The sequence below is a fragment of the Tenrec ecaudatus genome, chromosome 6 (genome assembly GCF_050624435.1).
Source record: "Tenrec ecaudatus isolate mTenEca1 chromosome 6, mTenEca1.hap1, whole genome shotgun sequence".
NCBI lineage: Eukaryota > Metazoa > Chordata > Mammalia > Afrosoricida > Tenrecidae > Tenrec > Tenrec ecaudatus.
Genome location: NC_134535.1, coordinates 116,982,510 through 117,005,492, shown reverse-complemented (window position 1 = coordinate 117,005,492; position 22,983 = coordinate 116,982,510). Strand labels below are relative to the sequence as shown.

Sequence of the window (22,983 nt, the reverse complement as noted above, 5' to 3'; positions counted from 1 at the left end):
TCTCCTTCCCAAAGATTTCCCCTAGTGTTCTTAGATTTTAAATCTGTGAGCCCCAAACTCACTGTCACAGTGTTGATTCTGACAAATAGCAACCTTGTACGGGCAGAACAGACCTGCCCTGTAAGCTTTCTGACACTGTGCACTTTGACAGAGCGGGACTGCCATATCTTTATTCCGTGGCGTGATCAGTTAACATCCAATTGCTTCAACAAGGTCCATTCATATTTGGGAGACTAGATGGTATAAATAGCCGACTCTTGTTCGAACAGATCCTCTTACTTAATGGAAGGACCCCTTGTGACCTTGCAGGTCAGGTATTGGGTTGTTAAGAGAAAAGTCCGCAGTTTAAACCCATCAGCTGCTTCATGGAACAAAGATGAGACTGTCTGTCCCTGTGTGAATAATTAGTTTTAGAAACTTCACCTCGGGTCACTATGCGTCAGAATTGACACAATGGCGGTGGGTCTTGGTTTTGGTTTTTGGTTTTAGTGCTTAATTGAGGAACTCCGGAGCAGCGGTTGAATCACTTGGCTGCTAACCAAAAGGCCACAATGTGAACCCACCAGCCACTCCACAGAAGAGGTGGCAATTTGCTTTGGACAAGATTTGCAGCCATGGAAACCCTGTGGAGGCAGTTCTATTCCATCCTGCAGGGTCGTTGTGAGTCAGAATCCAGTTGACCACAGATAGTTTGGTTTTGTTACTTAAAATTAGATCATGCATCCACCTTCCCAGATGGAGGATGACTTTCAGGAAGTGGCAAGAATTCAGAGCTGGAGGTTCAAAAAGCTCAATTCTCTTAGCAGGAGGACTAGGCAGAGCAAAAGGGATTAGTTTAATCCTAGAAGACACAAATTCGGCTTTGAAGCTGCGTTGGTGCATTAAATGTACATAGCGGTCCAAGCCCAGGGCTGTGATTTTCTGCCCAGTTGCTACAGGTATAAAGCTCTGCCCCAGTCGAGGGGCAGTAACTATACTAGTTTGGGTAGGCCACCAACTTAAAAATAATGCTACTATGGGAGATGAAATTGTCAGCATTCGACTAAAACTTGCTTTTATAAAGAGAGTTTTACCTAATTTCCTTGTGATTTGCCTTCACACTTCACATTAAAGTTAACAACAACAACAACAACAACAACAACTCCTGGTTCAGTAAGCTAAGACATGGGCAAGGCATTCGAACTCAGCAAAGATCAGTCGTTGCCCTTGCCTTTGCGGACCTGGAGCACGGCAGCACATCAGAACTATCAACCTAGGCTCCATGAACTATAAACCAAAATCTCTTTTCCGGTTCTGCACGCGCAGCTGACAGCTCCATAAACACGACGACCAGAGGGAGACGGTCTTGAGAAGAATCCTCTGAGGTGATTATTGCCAACACCTGAGAAAGTGTTTGTGGTGAACGTGGAGTCACCGCTCCACAGGGGCAAACCTGTGGGGAGAGGTGGATGGGATTTTTGTCATCAGGAAAAGTGGTGTGTCCTCTGGGAGGCTGGGGGTGGAGGCGAGTGGGAAAAAAACACAGGGTCCGGTCAGACCCATGAGTCATAAAAAACAAAAAAGAAAGAAAGAAAGCAGGGCCAGTGAATAGGGCTGTGTTTCCAGCTCCAACGGATAGAGACAGGTGGACTTGAGGAAGTTCACTTTCTTGGGCTTCCATTTGCTGTCCTATAAATAGCAAACGCCCATGGGAACAAACCCACCATCAGTTCAATTCTCTGCCGCCCATTATATCTTCTTATCTGACACACCATGTGACCTTGTGTGCTAAACCTACATACGGTAATGTCTTCCCTTGTACCTCAAAACATAGCTGTGCGGATCAAATGAGAAAGTGGGCAGGCGTGACTATACGTCGAAGTTGCAAATATCATGACATGCATGCACGGCGTACTACTGGGAAGTGCACGGCGTTTCTGGGCTGAAGTAGAACACGAGGAACCAAGACTGCTATCACTCGACGTGCTACAGCAGGGGAAGCAACGAGGCGGTGCATTTAAGATAAGGCTATAAACTGCGGAGAGTCCGGACGCTAGACGAGATGGAGATGGATAGCGCAGTCAGGCGGGCTTGCTCTTTCCCACGGCCATCCTGTCCATGCTGACTCACCGCGACCCCAAAGGACGGGGGACCTGTTCCTGTGAGTCTCAAGACTGGAACTCCTTACAGGAGTAGGCAGCCTGGTCTTTCTCCCACGGAATGGCTGGCGGTTTCTAACCCCTGACCTTGTAGCTCACAACCCAATGCATGACCGCTACCCCACAGGTTGAGAACCGCTGGTCTAAATGTTTAGGAATTTAGCACCTATTGCAACATCCAAGTCCATGAGCAGTGAGCTTGAGTTTTTCCACTTGGGCCGTCCTTCCATTTTTAGGTTGCTACATTTCACAGAAGTCTCTGCCACCCAGGCTCCTGAAAACAGCGGACCTTCAGCCCAGATGGAGATCTTACTTGGGAAGCAAGTCAAATGTGTGTTCGCAGAGAACACCCAGACCCAAAAAGCTCAGGTTTTTGAACCAGTCTCCTCTTGGCATTGAGGTTCTGCTTCCTATTTGCCACGTGACAGGCAACTTAACTCTTCTGAGTCTCAGTGTCTTTCTTTGTTTAGGAGGGTCCGATCGATCCATCTTAAAGGGCTAATAGCAGAAGATTAGCACACACACAATGTTCAAATGAGGTGCCACTGCCGCTATTGGTCAAAGAACGCGAACCCCAGGAGGAAAAGAATCGCTGCTGTACAGACAAGCACTCCCCCCGACACTGGTACTGAGGGGATGAAAGACGGAACTGCTCTTTACCACGGGGCTGTACTCCGTCACCCAGCGGAGGCTGTTGATCTCAATAAAACGGCTTAACTTGGTGTCATCAATATTTTCAATGCCTTCGCTGTCCAAATGCAGCTGTTCGTTATCCACCTGGGTGGCACAAATGAAAGAAAATAGTTACTGCTCTGGCTTTAATCACGCACTGAGAATCATTGTCAGTTCAACGGAAGCACCAGACAGCAAAGTGAATGACTCATCCTCTCTACCTGAACGTACTGACCAGTGGTGGGAACGTACCGACCAGTGGTGGGAATGTACTGACCAGTGGTGGGATTCAGGCAGTTTTCACCAGTCTTTTGACTATATTTTCACAAACTTTTCGAAGCCCTTCACATGCATTAAATCTGTTGGGTAACAAATTCTCCCAGTTTTGATTTCTAACACTGCTTATATGGTCAGGGCCTGTTCTTGAGTCGGGAGCCCAGGAGAGGCAGTGGTGGTGCCCTGGGCCGCTGTTGGAAGCCACCCCCAGTTGATGCACAGGCAGTAGTTTGAGGCCACCACCAGTTTTTCTCCATCCATTATCTTATCAGCATTTTCCTGGAATTGGAACATTTCCTCACAAGGCCATAATACTTTCTCCAAGTCTATTCAGCAAAGTCAATGGTATGTTTGGTTTCAGTTGATATTGGAGGGAAGTCAGGCAAAGGGAAACCGAAGTCTCTAAACAGTAAAAATTCAAATTGCTCATTATGGTCATTCTTTTTTTGTTTGTTTGTTTGTTTTTTAACATTTCATTAGGGACTCATACAACTCTTATCACAATCCATACATATGCATACATCAATTGTATAAAGCACATCCGTACATTCTTTGCCCTCATCATTTTCGAAGCATTTGCTCTCCATTTAAACCCTTTTCATCAAGTCCTCTTTTTTCCCCATGAGGGTCTATTTTCCATCTCTTTATTTAAAATGGTCTCTCATTGGTTTAATTTAAAAAATTAACTTCTACGGGCCTCTAAATTGTTCAAGGTGCCCAGGTGGTGTAGTGGTTGCAAACTGAGTCGCTAACCTCCTGGTCAGCGGTTTGTAACCACTAGCTACCCCACATAAAGAGTTACAGTCTCCGGAACCCACAGGAGCAATTCTTCCTATAGGTATCTAGGAGTTGGAATCGACTTGATGGCAGAGAGCATTTTGAGTCAGGCAGCTCACTGTGATCCTTTCAATTTAGTTCATTCTAGACATATCGAATAGGTCTCTGAGTAGCACAAACAAGCTCAAGCTTGCACTCACCTGCTCTCCTCAAGTTTGTGGTTCAAATCTACCTGCTGGTGCTGTGAAAGAAGATCCCTTCAATGTACTTCCATAAGGATTACAGCGATGAAAACTCTATGGAGGAGTTCTACTCTGTAGCACCTGATTGAAATAGACTTCCCAGCAAAGGTGACGGCATTACATTATTATATGTGGACATTATAACCCCTCTGTTCAAGAATCACTTATTCAGTTTTTGCTATACAGTAATCTCTGGGCCCTGAAGTGATGAACCTCAGATGGTATTCCATACATACCTCATTCCCAAAACCATTTAACAAAATTCAAATTTATGAAATGCATAAATGTTGATGTACAGAAAGTCTTTGCATGAAGAGGTGGGATTTGGAAACAAGCTATTTTAAAGAGTGAATGCTAACTTAGTGTTTCTGCTTATTTAAAAATTCACAACGTTCTGCATAGAAAGCAGGAAGGAAATATAAAAATAAAGAAACTGGAGTCCTTGCCTACTGTCCCCCCTCACTTTCAAATCCATTGAGCAAAACTTCTGACCACAGCCAATGTGTATTGGAAATGTTTAAGAACTTGTCTGTTGCTACAGGCCTGGTTTGGTCTCCGGTAAGCATCCTTCATATGTAAAGTCTTTGCATTGGTAATCATCCAAACCGTCATTATTAAGACCATGATCAGGGATCTTTAAATATTTCATATGTGGAAATACCTCCCGATCTAATTCTGCTGTGAGCCAGTAGCCCCTGGCTTTTGTTCTTTTCCAGGCAGCCCCACACATTTCCCAGAAGAGTGAGACTAGGATATCCTGGGGTTTACGAATCGAAAGAGCTGATATGGACGATGTTAGTGGTGATAACATTCTCTAGGAAGCAAAGGGCTTTTATGAAAACCACCCTCCTGCAGCCTCTACAGTGTGTTGCACTTTTAATGAACATGCTTGGTTATTTTATGATTTCTTAAACTAATAAACTCTGGAACATTCATTTATAGAATTTCTGGAAGCAACATTTCCACAGGAAATATCCCTCCTGTAAAGGGTTTTATTTGCATAATGTCCTGTAAAGAAAATCTGGCTGGAGCCAAGAGTGGAGGGAATTTTTAAAATATATTTTTTTCCAGTTTTGGGAAAGAATTTTACTCAATATATCAAATTTTCCACCCACTCCCTCCTATAAGAAAAAAGGCATCAGGAAGAGAAACAGTAAACTAGAAGGTTTTCCGCTTTAAAATATGATTTTGAGGTCTCCTCACAATTCCAATTGATGTGCATTCTTTTATGTTTTAGGTTCTGTATTGTGATGGTTAGGTTTTTTTGTGCCAACATGGCATCTGTAAGAAGATATGAGTGGAATGTAGCCTGTCAATCATGTCGCAGCTTAATGACCTCCTTTGGAGGTGTAACCCAGATATTGACTCTCTGGTGACCAGCTCCCTTCCCCTTCCCTCCCGCTCCCGCCTTCACCTTGCTGTTGACCATCCACCCTGAGAACTGCACCAGCCCTGTGATGCTTCCACTGAGACCAGATCCACACAGCTTCTGCACCCACCCGCCTGTGACCTTCCTGCTTTCTGCATCACTGCATGGGACTGCGTGAGTTCAAAGAGGGACTTCTGGACTTGTATCAGACTTACGGACTTGATCTGGACTGGGGTGGAATGTTTGCTTTATGTACAATGACTTCTTGATATAAAGCTCTGTCTTATACATGTATCAGTATCTTTGAATTTGTTTCCCTGGTCAACCCAGTCGAACACATGTATCATAACCAGAGATCTAACCACTCCTTTCTGATCATTACTGTTTAGCATTACCCCTCCAGAAGTGCTAAGTATTTCTCTAATATACCACTCACATGGTCATAAACCGTGTGAGAACAGTCTCTGTTTGTACCATTGTCACAGCAGTGACATGTCTTGGGTGGCACTGTGACATGGTTTGTTAAATAAAGATTCCCAATATCTCTAGGTTTCCGTTTTGACAAGTGGCTTGATTAATCACATTTTTGGTAAATGCTTACTTGTTAATATAAGATATATATAAAACCTTAAAAATAAAGTTTGATATGTTGGCAATTTTACTTTTTTTTGTGTTTCCTATCAGTTTATTCCTATTTCGGGAATACCGTTTTAGTTCTCTTTGTCTGGAAGAATGCATTTCCTTTTTTTCCAAATACTTTTACTGGGGGCTTTTACATCTCTTATGACAATCCACACATTCATCCAGCGGGGCAAGCACCTTTGCACATACGCCGCCATCATCATTTTCATAGCACTCTCTTCCCACTTGAGCCCCTGATATCAGCTCCCCACTTCTTCCCCTTTCTTCCCCACCTGCTCTCCCTCATGAAACCTTGATAAGTTATAATTATTTCCATATCTTATCTGATCCTCCAATGCCCCTCACCCACTTTTGTGTTACTTGTCCCCCTTGGGGTGGGGGTGGGAGTATACTAGGTTGATCCTTGTGATGGATTCCCCCTTTCTCCCTTGATGCTCCCCTAATCCTCCCGGTATCTCTACTCTCCTTGTTGGCTTGAGGAGTTTATCTATCCTGGATTCCCTGTGTTGTGGGCTCTTATCTGTAGCAGTGTGCATGCTCTGGTCCAGCCATATTTGTAAGGTAGAATTGAGGTCATGATAGTGGAGTGAAGGAAGCACCAAAGAGCTAGAGGAAAGTTCTGTATTTCATCAGTGCTATACTATACCCTGACTGGCTCATCTCTTCCCTGTGACCCCTCTGTGAGGGGATGTCCAATTATCTACAGATGGGCATTGGGTCTGCACTTTATGCCCCCTCCCCCATTCACATTGGGTATGATTTTGTTCTGGTTTTCTGATACCTGATCCATCGATATCTCATGATCATACAGGCTGGTGTGCTTCCTCCATGTGGACTTTGTTGCTGCTCAGCTAGATGGCCACTCATTTATTTTCAAGCCTTAAAGACACCAGTTGATATATCTTTTCATAGCCAGTTACCATCAGCTTTCTTCACCACATATGCTTATGCACCCATTTTGTCTTCAGCGATCATATTGGGAAGGTGAGCATCACAGAATGTCAGGTTGTTAAAACAAAGTATTCTTGTGTTGAGGGAATATTTGAGTTGAGGCCCAATGTTCATCTGCAACCTTAATTCTTAACATATAGATATGAGTACATAGTTCTATTCCCTTATCATTATATATATTTACATATGTACATGCCTGTATTTAGGCCTCTATAAATGTCCTTTGCCTCCTGGTTCTTTCCTTTATTTCCTTTTACTTTCTTCTTGTCCCACTATCATGTTCAGCCTTCATTTAGGTTTAGTAATTCCTTACTGCTACATTGCCCTTGATTAAGTCCCACTAGGCCTCCTATGAACATCCTTCTATTGATTTTAGTTCACTTGTTCTCTTGTTCCTGGGTTGATTCCATCGACCCCCCTTCCTTTCTCTCACTTCCCCTACTCCCTTATCCCACTCCCCCTGGAACCATTGGCCCCATTCTTTTCATCTCCAAATTATTTATCCTGCCTATCTTATCTAGATAGACATGCAGATACATTAGTAATTGCAAAAAAACAGGCAAAGACAAATAAAACATCAAAGGAAGTCAAATCCAACAAAACAACAACAAACCCCCAAATTAACTAACAACAACAAAAAAAGCCACTGACAAAAATGGAAAAGCCTATCAATAGTTCAAGGTCTGGTTGTTAGCCTTTATGAGTGTTTTTCAGTTGAGTCTGATGGGGTGCCACACAATGCCTCCAAAGTCTATTTTTGGTATTCCCCATGGATTTCATCACTCTGCTCCCCCTGTTGCTCTGCTGCATGCCCTCAGTGCCTTGCCCCAGTGTGATGGGGCCAGACTGTTCACTATTCCTGCACTGTGTCTCCAGTGCTGTCCCCCACAGCACCATGGTTCAGTGAGGGATGCAGTGTCCCGTTGTAGGGCCAGCCGTATGGTCATCCCCAGGTGTTGTCTATTCCGAGCAGGAACATCATCCTTGGGACTTGGTGGGCCAGGATGTCCTCTCGTTCCTCTCCATCCCTTTTCATTTCTCCTGTGTACTCAAATCTGATGTGCCCCTCTCCCCAAGCTGTAGCCCCAATGTTATCCTCTGAAGTGCAAGACTGCATTTCTTATAAGAAAACCAAAACTAACTCACTGCCCTTGAGTCAATCCTGACAGAGTAGAACTGTCCCCGTGGATTTCTAAGACTGTAAACATTTACAGAAGCAGAAAATCATCATCTTTCTTCCCATTCTTATAACATACAGTCAATAAATAACTCGATGATTCTTCCTGATAACATTGATATTGTCAGTCTTCATGATTTTTGGTGAATAATGCTTTAGTTAAGTAGTATCTGCTGGCCCCTTCTTTGCTCAACATTTCTAGCATCAAATCTATTAACTCATTTTAGTCCTTTCCAGTAATGTGCTCTTTAATGTTTATGACAGATTCTGTGGAATAGGATGTTGTGTAATTTGGATATTGGATAAGCACTGTATCATATACAGATAGTCCCCAGATTCTGAATGAGTGTTTGTCTTTTTAAAAATTTTATATGTATGTCAAAATAGTTAGGTTTAAGTAATTATCATCAGTCAAATATTTGTCGTGGTATATAGTATACTTTCTGTGTGTTAAAAAATAACAACCTTAAAGAAATACTTCCTGATACACTAAGATATCTTTAACACAATAACATAGTACTGATAACGATGTTTTGATACACATCATGGAGGAGCACCCACTTAATATCATGAACCATTTTATGTATCCAACTTTTTAATATACTTGAACATATTATAGCAATTTTATTATAGGCAGAACCTCCCCTTGGGGTTTCTGGAATTTTTACCAGAGTAGACTCATCTTTCTGAAATTTTAAATCTTTACTGTGGTAAACTAACACCTTGAATGAATGTATTTGGCCTTTCTATACTTGCAACCATGAGCATGGAAAACCAGCCCTATTTTGAGAAAGATCTCCCTTGTTCCGAGATAGAAATATTTTCAAATTCACACTCTCCAGGCCGAAAATGTGCACCCGGTAATAGCCCTTCATAAGGAGCAGTTGTGAAGGAGCTCCCATGAAAGATATTGTTAGGCAGATAGGCAGGGATGGGATGTCCATTGACGCATTCCCAGAAAGCCAAGCACGAGACAAAGGGCGGCGCACTGCACATGCTCAGAGGCCTAGGTTTTCCCGAGGAGGGCATGGGTGGGCGTTAGACCTGGATCCGCCCACCTGGCCAGGTGATTGCAATTCAGCCAATGGGGTCTATCTGGGGTCGTTCACCACGCCTCCCCCTGGAATCCTTGAAAAGGCAGGAGCCCCAGAGGGAGAGAGGTCCTTTTGGAGGAGAACTTGGGAGAGAGATCTAACAGAGAGTCGCGGGAAAAGCGATCTTTGCGTGACATCAAGCAGTCTCTGTCAGGCTGCATGGTCGGGAGGAATTCTATGGGTGCGCGTAAAACCTGAGGCTTTGGCGTGAATTCTTTCTCATGCGGAGCCAAGGACCAAAGTGTAACTCTATCCCCAGAGAGATCTAACAATATCTCATTCCTGCATCTGGCTTGTTACTGTGCCTGTAGGTTTTCCGTAGCTAAGAGCAAACCGGTTCTATAGCCCAACCCACTGTACAATGTAGCAAACCCTCTTCTGACATCTCTTGCTGATACTGATCATAAATCGCTCCCCTGTGGGCGTTTGAGGTCAACTAGCACTCGGTCAAAATGATGACTCACCTCATTGCTTATTTATTATGTTACCCGCTTATGGTATTACCCATGGACTATGTAATGTGCTCACTGTACGACATGCATGTCTTTTAAAAGACCTGTAAGCCCCATTAGTTGTACCCATTGGAAAATACAGCCACTCTCTCCATCTTGACATAGGGACGAGGAACTCCGCTTCTATCTATATCTTTATTACTTCCACAATCGCAGTCACTCCGAAGGACCCGTTTGCCTGTTGGGGACCCGTGAACCCCAACAACCAGTGCTTGAACAGGAACTTTAAGGAAAGGAGAACAGAATCCCCACACAACAGCTTTGTGACCCCGCGGAGGACAGGCCACTTGGGGAATTGTTTTGAAGTGAGAATTCAGTTGGGGGACTTATATGTAACCGGGTTATAAGAGTAAGTCTGTGTTGAAAGCTGTATTAAGCTCGCCCATTTGTTGTAGCAGCAGTGTGTAGCAGAGGCAAAGAGAAAAAGGCAAGACTGTTTACCAGGGTATAAAAATACCATCTATGGTTTCCTGGGGAAGGAAGCTTAGCTCCAGGGACCTGGGAAAAGGTGGCTAGAAATGTAAAGAAAGCATACGGAAAAGGGGATAAAAAACTCACTAAAACCTGGTCTCGGTGGATACGAATTACGGCAGTTTTAGAATATCTGCCGACAGAGGAAGAGAAGAATCTGAAGGTCAGGGTCAGTGTAGTAAGACGTCTTGGACAAACTGTCCAAATGAAAAAAACCCAACGGACTAAAAGCTCTTTGAACGAGTATGAGGAAGTGTTAGAAGAAACGAAAAGAGCAGCTTTGGACCCAAAGCAGAACCTCATGGTCAAAGAATAATCATAAAGATAAGAATAAGGCTGAGGAACAGAGCCCCAAAGCACCTTTGCTTTTAAGAGTAGAGAGAAAAACAGCAGAAAAAGACAATTTAGCAACTAACCAAAGGGAAAATTTTTAACTGTTGGAAGGTTGGACATTACAGAGAGAATGCTGGTAGCACATTGAACTCAACAACTGGGGCTGCTGGGTTATGGAGAACCTGGACCCAGTGCCCCCGCTGTAAAAAGGGGAACCACGCTGGGTGAGTGAGTGTGGTTAGAAAATCAGCAGCAGTGAAGGGGTTCTGTTAACTGCCCAGCTGGGAAACGGGCAACAGGGTATGCTCCAAGCCCCACCCAATGCAGCCTGGGGCGTGCAGTTCCATCAAACGCCTCACACAGTCTTACCAATTTGTCTTCTCACTGAGCCCAGCCACCAGCAGGAATGCAGCGGCAGATTTAACCACCGAGAAGTTCAGCTGGTTCAATGGGGAGCCCCAGCATTGTTAAGACCAGTGTCTGGGGACCCCTACCAGAGGCAACAGTAGGCCTGTTCTTGGGAAAATCTAGCCTAAATTCTGAAGGTGTTCACATTGTTACTGGAGTTGCTAATCAAGATTATGAAGGAGAATTTAGAGCTCTATTTAAAGCTGAAATCCCTGGATTATTTTAAAGGGAGATCACATAGCCCCACTGCTTTTACTTCCTCATGTCCCTAATGACAAAACAATCACCAGAAGAAGTGCCTGAGGGATCCGACTTGCGTTTAGGACCTGGAATATTATGGAATGATGTTATGGATAAATGGGAATGTCTCTATGAGGAATTAATAAGAGAAGGGAATAGGTCTTCAGGACATTTAGATTCAGGAGCTAGTGTCAGTGGTCATTAGCAATTGCCCAAGGTAAGGCTGCTAGCTGTTGTTGGTTTCCATGCGGAGGGAATAAAAAGAGTTAGCAAAAACGTATGGCAAAGAGGAAAAATCCTCCAGTGTGTAGACCCTAAAGACTGGTAGGGTTTAATTAAGCCTATAGTCACACTTAACTATATAAACTTATGGGAAAGAGATATGTTACATAAATTAATTCAGAAAAAGCAAAAAAAAAAATCAGTCATATTAAAAAGACTCTCAATCCTTGTATTTAGCCAGTATGGGTCATGAAAGCTCAGCAATACCATTTGGTGTCGGCTTTCTATGGGCTGACTCCATGGGTACTGTGCTTGGGCCTATCTCCTGGAGGAGAACGTGTGAATTTGCATAGTTATATAAACTGTGTTACAAATTGCATTTTAAAATCTCGATTAATAAAACAGAAGGGGGTGGTGAAATGTAAGTGTAAAGGAAGTTCTGTATGTGACAAATTTCAATCCGCTTTTTTCACCCCAAGTTTTCTCTCTCTAACAAAAACTCTGAAAATACCTAGAGCAAAAGGACACTTTCCACCCCTAAAGAGAAAGCCGACTGTGAAAAGATTCAGTAGGAGGAAGAAAATTGAAGTTAGGATTTGGGCTTGCTAACAGCCCAAAGGGAAGGGCTCTTTGTTTATATTCTGAAGGGGAAAGAGTGTAGCTGGACCTCGCCAGCAAATGCCAAGGAAAAGAAGAAACTTCACGATTTCCTTAATAGTAACTTGGTGCCCAGGTTCTAACAGCCCAAAGGGAGGGGCTATTTTTTTTTTATGTCTTTTCAGGCGAAAGAGAATGCAAATGCAGGTGATGTCCAGGAAGAAGGAGAGGACAATTGATGGAGTAGCATGGGGGATGGAAAGACAACCCAGAGACATCAAAAAGACCTCGCCACCCATCACAGACATTGTCAGAAGCATTAGAAAGACATCACTAATTCCTTAATACTAAACCTATAAATATATGCACATAGATCTATTTCCCCATCGTCATATAAAAATATATTTACATATGGACATACATGCCTGTATTTAGACCTCTATAAATGCGCTTTGCCTCCTAGTTCTTTCCTCTATTTCCTTTAACTCTCCTTTTGTCCCACTATCATGTTCAGCCTTTATTTGGGTTTCAGGAATTCCGCTCTATTACACTGCCCTTGATCAAGCCCTACCAGACCTCCTACACCCTCCTCGTCATCAATTTTCGGTCACTTGTTCCCTTGCACGTGGTTCTGTGAACACCCACTTCCTTTCCCGCCTCCCCCTCTCACATGTCCCCCTGGAACTGTCATCTAATTGTTTTCTCCTCCAGCTTGTTTATTCTGCCTCTCTTATCCAGATAGGCACGCAGAGATAATAATATGCCAAAACACAAGACAGAGCAAAACAAAGCAACAATAGAAAATGAAACAACAAGGGACTGTGGGCCTCTACTCAAGTACTAATATAGACTTTAATGAATAATCATGTGCTCATCAGGTGTAATAAAAGTTGCGCAAACAGGGGGGCAAATGTCAATAATTGGAGGAGCAGTGTGCAGGGCATTGAGTTGTGTGGGAACTCTCTGTCCTCCCTGAGTAACTTTCCTGTAAACTTAACACTTTCAAAAAACGACTGTCTAATACATATGGAGAAACGTTGAGTAGTTCTGGTTGGTGTTCTCTGTTCAGAAACAAACATGGGTTATCCCAGACATTTGAATCATAATCTTACTGAAATGTTGCCTGAATTTGGGAATGTGTACACTGAGAAAAATAATGTTTATCTAACTGCTGGCAGGACATAAGCTGAGTCCCTTTGATACCTGTCAATAAAGTAGGGTAGCTGACATGTAAGTAATGGTGTCTACAGAGGCCTCATAAGTTCAGTCAGAGTAGGTGTGTCTCTTTGTGATGGTAAACAAAAGCCAAATGCTAAAGAGTGAACAAGTCTGGGACATGATCAACAGTGTTTATAAAGAATAAATTGAGGGGGATGAGAACATTAGAACTATTGTGATGATGTATATATAAGTCTTTTAAAGAAGAAATTTAACTATGTGAATAGTATATCAAAAAAAACTACTGGGAAAAAAAAGAAGCCAAACTTGACAATGGTTAAAATGGGTGAAGGAGGAAGAGTTTTTGCTTAGGGGGCAGTAAGTTTATGTTCATGGTGGTTGAATAATTTGGAAAAGGATATCAGTAATGCAAATATGAAGAGTATAATTAATGGAACTGAATTATATATATGTATATGTATACATATATACATATATGTGTTGTGAATTGGAGAATGCTTTGTTGTGTACTTCTTTGCCACAATTAAAGAAAAATTTCACAAAGAACAATGAGTACAAGGAAGGAGAAAATGTTCTAAAATTGATTGTGGTAATGATGTTTCAACTCTTCTTGATAGGCTAAAATGTTGAGTTGCATGATATGTGGATGAAGTGTCCCTAAACTATTAAAGTAAAGCAGAATGCATTGTAAGCAAAGCCAATTCTCCCACTAGAGGTTGTGAGGCCCTTGGAAATTTGAAGACCAATAGCACTTTCTTTTCTTCCCCATGCGTGTATCTTGGTCATGCTACCATTTTTTAACATGAGGTCTTCATAAGATCTGTAGACAACAAAGTACTTGTGACATTACAGCTGATTAGAGTTTTTATATTGAATGGTTATGGTCACTATTTCATGGCAATATGAAAAACTGAAAGACCTTAGCCTGGTTATATACCAATATATACATACATACATATATGTACCAAAACACACATGTACCAAAACTTTTAATGGTAAGGTTTCATTAATATTGAAAACACAAGCCTGAAACTTAAATGCAGGTGGGGAGAGCTGAGGGGTTCTCAAGTACTCTCAGGCATACCTTTGTAAATGAGTTCAGTTGCCCCACACATTTGAGGATCCTCTGACTGCCACAGACATTAGAGACTTTCAGAACACAGAGATGAACGTGTCATGGGTCTGCCCTTGAACAGTTCACTGTCTGAGGAAGTACAGAGATATTGCAGACTTGGTTCCAGGCTAGCACAATAAAGCAAGCCCATGGAGATCTTGGTCTCCCAGTGCATACGACGGTTTCCCCTATACTGTAGTTTACTGCGTCTGCAAGAACATTCCAAAAGAGCTTGACAGATTATGATAATTATAAAATGTGACAGATCGATATGAAGTGAGCACCTTGGGTTGGGAAAATGCTCCCCGTAGACTTGCTACAGGGTCACTGCGAGGCAGAATTGACTTGAGGGCAATGAGGTGTTCTTGTTTTTCAGATGCGCTTGATGCAGGGAGGCCATAAAGCTTACCATTAAAAAAAAATGAGACCCCCTGCAAGGCTCAATAAAACAAAGTGAAAAATAAGTTTACCTGTAACAGGTGACAAAGACATATACATGTTATGCATTGTAAGATGAAAATGAAACAAGGGCCTTCACAAGACGGAGTGACACAGTGACTGCAAACAGGGGCTCATGCATGGGAACAAAGGTGAGGATGGCGCAGAACGACAGTGTTTCATTCTGTTGTGCACAGGGTCCCTGGGAATCAGAACTGGGTGGATGGTACCTAACGAAGACAACCAAAGAAAAGAGAGAGATGGAAGCACCGAGGACTCTTTATACCAATTTGGGGATTCTTCCAGGAATGCTTTCTGAAGAATAAGATGACTAAACCGGTTCACTGCTGTAGGAATGAACTGGGTGATGACAGGTGAAAAAGGGAAGTTGGACGTGGTGGAATTCTAGGAAGAGGCAAAATCATGAATTATAATATCTGTCATCATAATATGCATAATTGGGTACTTAGTGAAACCCAAGTTGGGAACTGGCGGGACAAGGGACTGGTGGGTGAATCATGGAAGACTTTATATATAATATAAAAATATCTTGAATATACCAGGTATTTCAGAGCATAAAAGAGCAATATCTTTCAAAGCATGTCTTTTACAAAGGTACAAATAAGAGGAGAAAGAGAGATAGAGAAAAGGGACAGGCAATCCAAAAATCTTTATATTTGACCTCAACTTCTCATTTCTAGAGGACTTCTGACATACCAGTCATTCTCCTTTTTAAAATCATTTTACTGGGGGCTCGTAAAACTCTTATCACAATCCATCCATCCTTTGTGTCAAGCACATTTGTACGTTCGTTGCCATCATCTTCAAAACATTTTCTTACTACTTGAACCCTTGGTATCAGCTCTGCATTCCGCCCCGCCCCCACCTCCCCTTCTTTCCCTCCTTCATGAACCTTTGATAATTTATAATTTTTTTGTCATGTCTTACACTGACCAATGTCTCCCTTCACCCACTTTTCTGTTGTCCATTCCCCCTGGGAGGAAGTTATATGTAGATCATTGTGATTGGTTTCCCCTATCTCCCCCCACCTTACCCTTATCCTCCTGGTATGGCTACTCTCCATCTTGGCCCTGAGGGGTTTATTTGTCCTGGATTCCCTGTGATTCCAGCTATTATCTGTACCCATGTAAATGCTCTGGTCTAGCCAGATTTGAAAAGTAGATTTGGGGTGATGAGGGTGGGGGAAGGATGCATTAAAGAACTAGAGGAAAGTTGTATGTTTCCTCGGTGCTACACTGCACCCTGATTTGCTCATCTCTTCCTTGTGACTCTTCTGCAATGAGATGTTCAATTGCCTACAGATGGGCTTTGGGTTTCCACTCCAACACCCCCACCCCTTCACATTGGGTATGATTTTGTTCTGGGTCTTAGATGCATGATACCTGATCCCTTCGACACCTCATGACCACATAGGCTGGTATGTTTCTTCCATATGGGCTTTGTTGCTTCTCAGCTAGATGGCTGCTTGTTTATCTTCAAGCCTTTAAAACCCTAGATGCTATATCTTTTGATAGCTGGGTACCATAAGCTTTCTTCACCACATTTGCTTATGCACCCATTTTGTCTTCAGTGATGGTGTTGGGAAGGTGAGAATCACAGAGTGCCAGATTATTAGAGCAAAGTGTTCTTGTGTTGAGGGAGTACATGAGTTGAGGCCCAATGTCTATCAGCAACCTTAATTCTTAACATATAGATTTAAGTACATAGATCTATTCCCCTCTTATTATATACAAATATATTTACATATGTGCATCCCTATATTTAGACCTCTATAAATGTTCTTTGCTTCCTGGTTCTTTCTTCTATTTCATTTCACTTTCCTCTTGTCCCACCACCATGTTTGGACTCACTTGGGTTTAGTAATTCCTTGCTGCTACATTGCCCTTGATTAAACGCACTAGGCATCTATGTTCTTCTCTGCATTGATTTTAGATCACTTGCTGCCCCCTTGTCCCTGGGTTGGTTCCCTCTACCCCCTTTTCTCCCACCTCCCCTTCTCCCACTCCCCCTGGAATCACTGATCTCATTCTTTTCATCTCCAAGTTTTATCCCACCCATCTTATTTAGATAGACATGCAGAGACATTAACCAGGCAAATCCAAACACAACAACAAAGGAAGTCAAAGCCAACAAAACAATACCAACAGCTGAAAAAACCTAAAACAAAATAACAACAACAAAAAGAAAGCCACTGACAAAAATGGAAAAGCCTATAAATAGTTCTAGGTCTGGTTGTTGGCCTTTACAAGTGTTTTCCGGTGGAGTCTGATGGGGTGCCCCACTGTCACCAAATTCTATTTTTGGTATTCCCTGTGGTTTTCATCACTTTTCTTCCCTTGTTATTCTGTTGCATGCCCTTGGTGTTTCGCCCAGTGTGATGGGATCAGATTGGGCACAATTCCAGCACTGTCTCCAGTGTTGTCCTCTGTAGTGCTATGGTTCAGTGAGGGCCGTCGTGTCTCTTGGTGGGACCAGCGCTATGGTCCTCTCTGTGCATTGTCTGTTCGGGGCTTGGTGGGCCAGAATGTGTTCCCCTCTCTCTCCATCCCTCTTTGTTTCTCCTGTGTGATCTAATCAGAAGTGCCCTTCTCCCCAAGCTGTAGTGTCAGTGCTGTCTTCTGAGGTGCATTCTTCTGGGGGGTGGGTGAGGGTGATGGTGGTTTGTCTACATAGTTGGGATTGGGGCCGGCTCTGCACATACCAGTCATTCTTGACTTAGCATATATTCATTTGAGTTCTGACAAACCACACTAAAGAGAATTGATAAATTATATTATTTGTGTGTTTTATGTATGTATTGAAAAAATATATAAATTTGCATGCAATTCTTCCAACTCCAAAAGGAACGAGAAATCAGATTCATAAAGACACTGATAATAAAAGACAATAATAATGAAAATCAAAATAAAAGGTGTTAGATTTATATCAGAATTAGCCTTACAACAGAGATGGCTGAACGGTACTCCAGCGTAAGTACTGACCTTGATATTGCACTCAAAAACAAAATAACACATCAGAAATGCTTTTGTTACTTCTATAAATGGCTATACTCTTTCTAAACACCTTGGCTTTAACCTTTGACTCATTTTCATACTTTTGCTACATTAGCTGTCCTGTCAGAGGGTCCATTTTTCTTTTCTTAAAAAAAATCATTTTATTGGGGGGACTCATACAACTCTTTACATAATCCATATATACATCAATTGTGTAAAGCACATTTGTACATTCGCTGCCCTCATCATTCTCAAAACATTTGCTCTCTACTTAAGCCCCTGGCATCAGTTCCTCAAGTTTCCCCCCTCCCTTCCTGCTCTCCCCTACCTCATGAACCCTCGATAATTTATAAATTATTATTTTGTTATAATCTTACACTGTCTGCCATCTTGAGGGTCAGTTTTTCCATCCTAGCCAAAGTTCTTGCCATTTCTTGTGGGTTGTGTTTTTTTTTTTTAACCTAACAATCCATCCAGCTCTGCAGAAACATATTCCTATTTGTGTTACTCCTCTTATCTAAAGGTATTGAAGGCTTCTAAGGCCAATCAAATTAGTGCCAACCCAGCAACGTATTCACAATAGGGGTATATTCAAGCTTCTCCCCCGTCTAGTAATTTCCCTCAGACATGTGCTTAGCGATCCAGTCAAATTGGCCAGACCATTGTTTCCTTATTAAGTTCCATTTTTTCCCCATCCTAGCCATCAATTCTCTTATACTAGGTCTAAATTTTATTTATCTTTGAAGTCCCAGTTTACTTGTCTACTTTATAAAGATTTTTTTCTTTGGAATGTCAACATTTCTATTCCTTGATCCTAATCACCGTGGTGTGCTTTGCATTTGGGATACTTGGGTGTTATGTCCACAGTTATACAGGAAGGCCACCACGAGTCAGCGCGGATTGAACAGCAACTAGCAACCACTCTATTTTCAGATTGGTCCGTGGAGCATATATTTAACATGTCTTTATTATTCCCATCTTATCTACTGCACACGGTCATTATTGAACCACTATTTATTACATATAAGATATACTTCCAAAGCTATGAAGGATATAATATTTCAGAATTGGAAATGGCCTCAGAGATGATTCTACCTATTTTATTTTATGGATGAAAGTATTGAGGCTAAATGTGTTAAATGAATTCCTCAACGTCACTTCCAACCTCACCAGCTCCATGTGAAGACTGAGTGAATCATCATTGCTGTCAATGTTTGGCATTGACACTGGTGTTGCAGACCGTCCTTCTCAGTCTCCAGTAGGCCTGCAACAGGACTAATTCCAGTTGGATCCCCTGCTGAGGGTTTGCATCCCCATCCCAGATGTCCTGAAAGAGGGTCTGCATTTCCACAAGTTCCCCAGGTGATTCTTACACATGCAGATGGGCGGACCCCCAGGGATCTTATTTCAGTGTAGCCTTGGATTGGCATATCTGGGGTGGAAATGCCCATTTTCAGAGTGGTGGGTAGAGAGTAACACTAGAATGAACCAGATAGGATGTCTGCACTCTAATTTTCAATTCCACAGACTAAGGGGAAAACAAGAAGGATCAAGAGGCCCAGCCAACTTACCAGACGAAAGAGGGAAATGGTGTTTCCAGTGATGTTGTAATGGGTCAGAACCTCAGAATTTGTGCTAATCCCAAAGGCTACGTCTTGGAAGTGCTTCACCATACTACGAAATACAGAGACTGCTGGTATTTCCAAATCCTAAAAACAAGAGGGGGAAAAATCACAGAAATTATTTCGGAAAGGAGAGACACAGACATAAAAACAGAATAAAGATGAGAAATGGGCTCAATCATATCACAAGACATAGACTTGGGTTAGCCTCCAGCGAAGCAACATCTATGTCTAAGAATGCAGACTAAGCTGGCAGTGCCATTCCTGAATTCCCCAGCCTAAGCGGACTCCTACATGGCCTCACCATAAACTTCACCAGTAGGAGAGGAACTTCAAAGTTCAGAGCCTGGAGAATTGGACTGCCCCGTCATTGATATAAAGGAGGCCCAGTGGCACAGTGGGTTTCTTGTGTTGGACTGCCAACCACAAGGTCAGCAGTTGGAACCCACTAGCTTCTCTGGGGTAGAAAAAGGAGACTGTTTACTTCCAGAAAGAGGTACAGCCTTGGAAACCCTCAGGAGCAATGCTACTGTCTTAGAGAGTTGTGATGAGCCCAAACCACCTGCAGGTGAGCTTGGTTTTGTTTGTTTGTTTATACAACTAAACCAAAACCCAAACTCACTGCCATCAAGTCCATTCTGACTCATAGCGACCCTATAGGACAGTATAGAGTTGCCCCTGTGAGTTTCTGAGATGGTAACTTTTTGTGGTAGTAGAAAGTCTCATCTTTCTCCCATGAAGTGACTGATGGTTTTGAACTGTTGGCCTTGAAGTGAGCAGCCCAAAGTGTTACCACTGTGCCAAAAGGGCTCCCATTAACACATCCAAGGCAGTAGATTTGGGGGAAGCAGTTTTTACAGGAATGAAAAAGTGCAAACATAAGAATTAGGAGTTGTCAAAAGGTCCAGGAAAGGAAGGAGAAACAAAGGATAGAAGGAAAAAAGTCTTGTTCATAATGGGTTGTTTGGCATGTGCAGGATCATCTTGTCTGCCACACATAAACCTATGGCATTGCCCTTGGACACACTGCTCATGCATTGCCCAGGCTAAACAAGTCAGGCCTTAGGAAGGTGCAGGGCAACCATGTTTGCGTCATGATTTCAGTCCTTAGGCAGCACCCTGGCATCAATGTCCCGGCCATACTAAGATATCCCCACAATTCTAGGCAATAACAGAAGGGACTGTGTCCTTCCCTGATATCTTTTTGGACTGAAAGAGAGGCTATGTTAAGAGAAACGAAGATAACTAGTCTTGCATCCGAATCTCCGGGTGCAATGGTTAACGTGCTGGCTGCCAACTGAAAAGGAGGAGATTTGAGTCCACCTAGAGGTGCCTCGAAAGAAAAGCCTGGCTTTCTGCTTCTCAAAGCACTTAGCTGTTAAAACCCCCTTAGAACACAGTTCTTCTCTGACACATATGGGGTTTCCAGGTGTCAAAATGAACTCGGTGACATTCCTTAACAACGCCGGCATCTCCCCTCAAGCAGAAGGAGCAGGCCCCTTGCTCGTCAAAAAGGCCGAAAATCCGGAACTGTGTGGAGTTCATTGCAGGGGATGAACAATGGCTACCCAAGGCTGCCTTATTTTATTTCTTTCCTTTCTGCTCTGCTCCTTCAAATGGGATTGCTCGAGGATCAACAGAAAGCATCTGGTGATGATTTAACTTATTGCAGGCTCCCCCGGCCTTCCTTTCTTGCCCCGCCCTGCCTTCCAGAGGGTGTTGTTTTGTCTACAGCTCGGCTCACTCATCACTGACAAATGTGCTCCGTCTTCCTCTCCCACTGGCAGCTCGCAGCAGTGATTTCCAGCTGTGTAGACAGCATGGGCGGGTGGGCAGTGGGCAGTTGGAATGACTGAATGAACACGGACAAGGACTGCAGTGAGGGAACAGGGCCTTCATCAGCGGACAGAAGGGTTGCCGGACGCTCCCACCAGAGAGAGCAGACAATCTGGAAATGGTGCTCTCTCTGTACGGCTGTCTATCAGCCAGGCAGCCAGTCTGGAAAACGGAGGCTAACACCTTTCGAGGTGCAAAAGGTCTTCCCTTTTCAACATGTCCGAGCGGGTGCAGAAAAAGGGAAAAGGGACAAGCCATTTGGAGAAAGACCATAGGCAGGAAGGAGATTGCCTAACACCCAGGGGCTTGCAGCACACCACAAAGAGTGCTGCCCGAGTGCAAAAGTTGGTTCACCTCGGCCCCGCTTCAGCAAAGCCAGATGGCAAAAGCTTCAGGAAATCCATAAGAGACTAAAGCATTGGCCTCAGAACTTTGGAAGGAAATCCAGTGGAGGCAGAATTAGGAGCTAAGAATGTTCTTAAAGAGAGAAGACTTGACTGATAAGGCCAAAGCAGGCACTGTGCTGAAGTACCTGTGACCAACTGCTTCTAATGCAGCACCATCTGGTCAGAAAGCACCTGTCAAGGCTCTCTGGAGACAGAACATTTTGGCTCTGTGGAGCTACAAGGGAGGCATCTGGACAAACCTGGAAGAAGCCTATGACAGCCACTTCGGCAGCAGCAATGAAATCCACAGCAGCCGGGACATCTGTGAGCCACACGGGCTCTTGGCCGCTGGGGCCATCTAGAGAGATCGGGGGAGAGAGAAGCAGAAGGTGTTGGGGTGCTGACAGGAAAAGGAAACGAGTTGATACCACTGTTCCCCTTTCTGAGACCAAGAAGATCCGTTTTTAGAGTTACTGATATCCTTCCATGCCTCCGCATTTTGTTTTGTTTTTTAAGTGTCGTGGAGGATGGCCCGACCTCATGACTTGCCTCTAAAGGACCGTGCCAGATTCCTTCTTATACACTGGGCAACATACGTGTTTTTCAGCATTTCCCGAAATATTGGCTATGCTTGGCAAAGGTGTATCCAGACTGCTGCAGTCTTCTCCACACCCCAGCCCCACCCCCACCCCCACACACTTCTCCCAACAGCAATGTCTTCCAAGAATTACTCAAGTACTCTTTTCTTTTACCTGAGGATCCTGGACCTTCGGCAGAAACTCTTGGAGGGAGCCCCTGGGTGAGGAGCAGTAAGACAAACAGGCATGTGGACTGAGGCGCTTCCATGGTGTTGCTCCCGACCTTTGTGTTTGGGAATCCGGGCAGCCCACGCTGTAGTTAATTGGCTGTGATGTTATTGGTGTTCTGGGAACTTTGCAAGCTGGCTCTGGGGGAACCTTCAACTTCTGAGATAAGAGACCGATTTCACTGACGGGGCCTCAGAACATAACCAACCATCTGAAAGTCAGGTTAATTTATTTAAATGGAAACCTTCTGAGTATCATAGGCCAAATATTGACCTAAGTGTTATGGATACTGAGACAACTTTGATCAGAGGCAGCTGCTCCTAGCTCACTTTTTAAGTGGGAGAGATAGACATAAAAACAGATCATTTAAATATTGAATGCAAAACCAAACCAGGCTTCAATAGCGACTCCACACTCCCAAGACAATGGCCCTTAGTCAGCTTCCAGGTTTAGACTACACTCACTCT

At 43.3% G+C, this 22,983-nt stretch overlaps 1 protein-coding gene across 1 annotated transcript in view; it reads right to left on the bottom strand.

Annotated features, from left to right (window-relative positions):
• Nucleotides 1-22,556, bottom strand: part of ERP27 (endoplasmic reticulum protein 27) — a 41,810-nt gene extending 19,254 nt beyond the window's left edge. The window contains exons 1-4 of the mRNA XM_075553330.1: nt 22,463-22,556; nt 21,971-22,068; nt 19,438-19,575; nt 2,799-2,915 (exon numbers count right to left, since the gene is read on the bottom strand). Of these exons, the coding sequence (XP_075409445.1) occupies nt 2,799-2,915; nt 19,438-19,575; nt 21,971-22,068; nt 22,463-22,556 (447 nt within the window). The remainder of the gene's footprint in view (nt 1-2,798; nt 2,916-19,437; nt 19,576-21,970; nt 22,069-22,462) is intronic.
• Between the last annotated feature and the right edge of the window lie 427 nt (nt 22,557-22,983).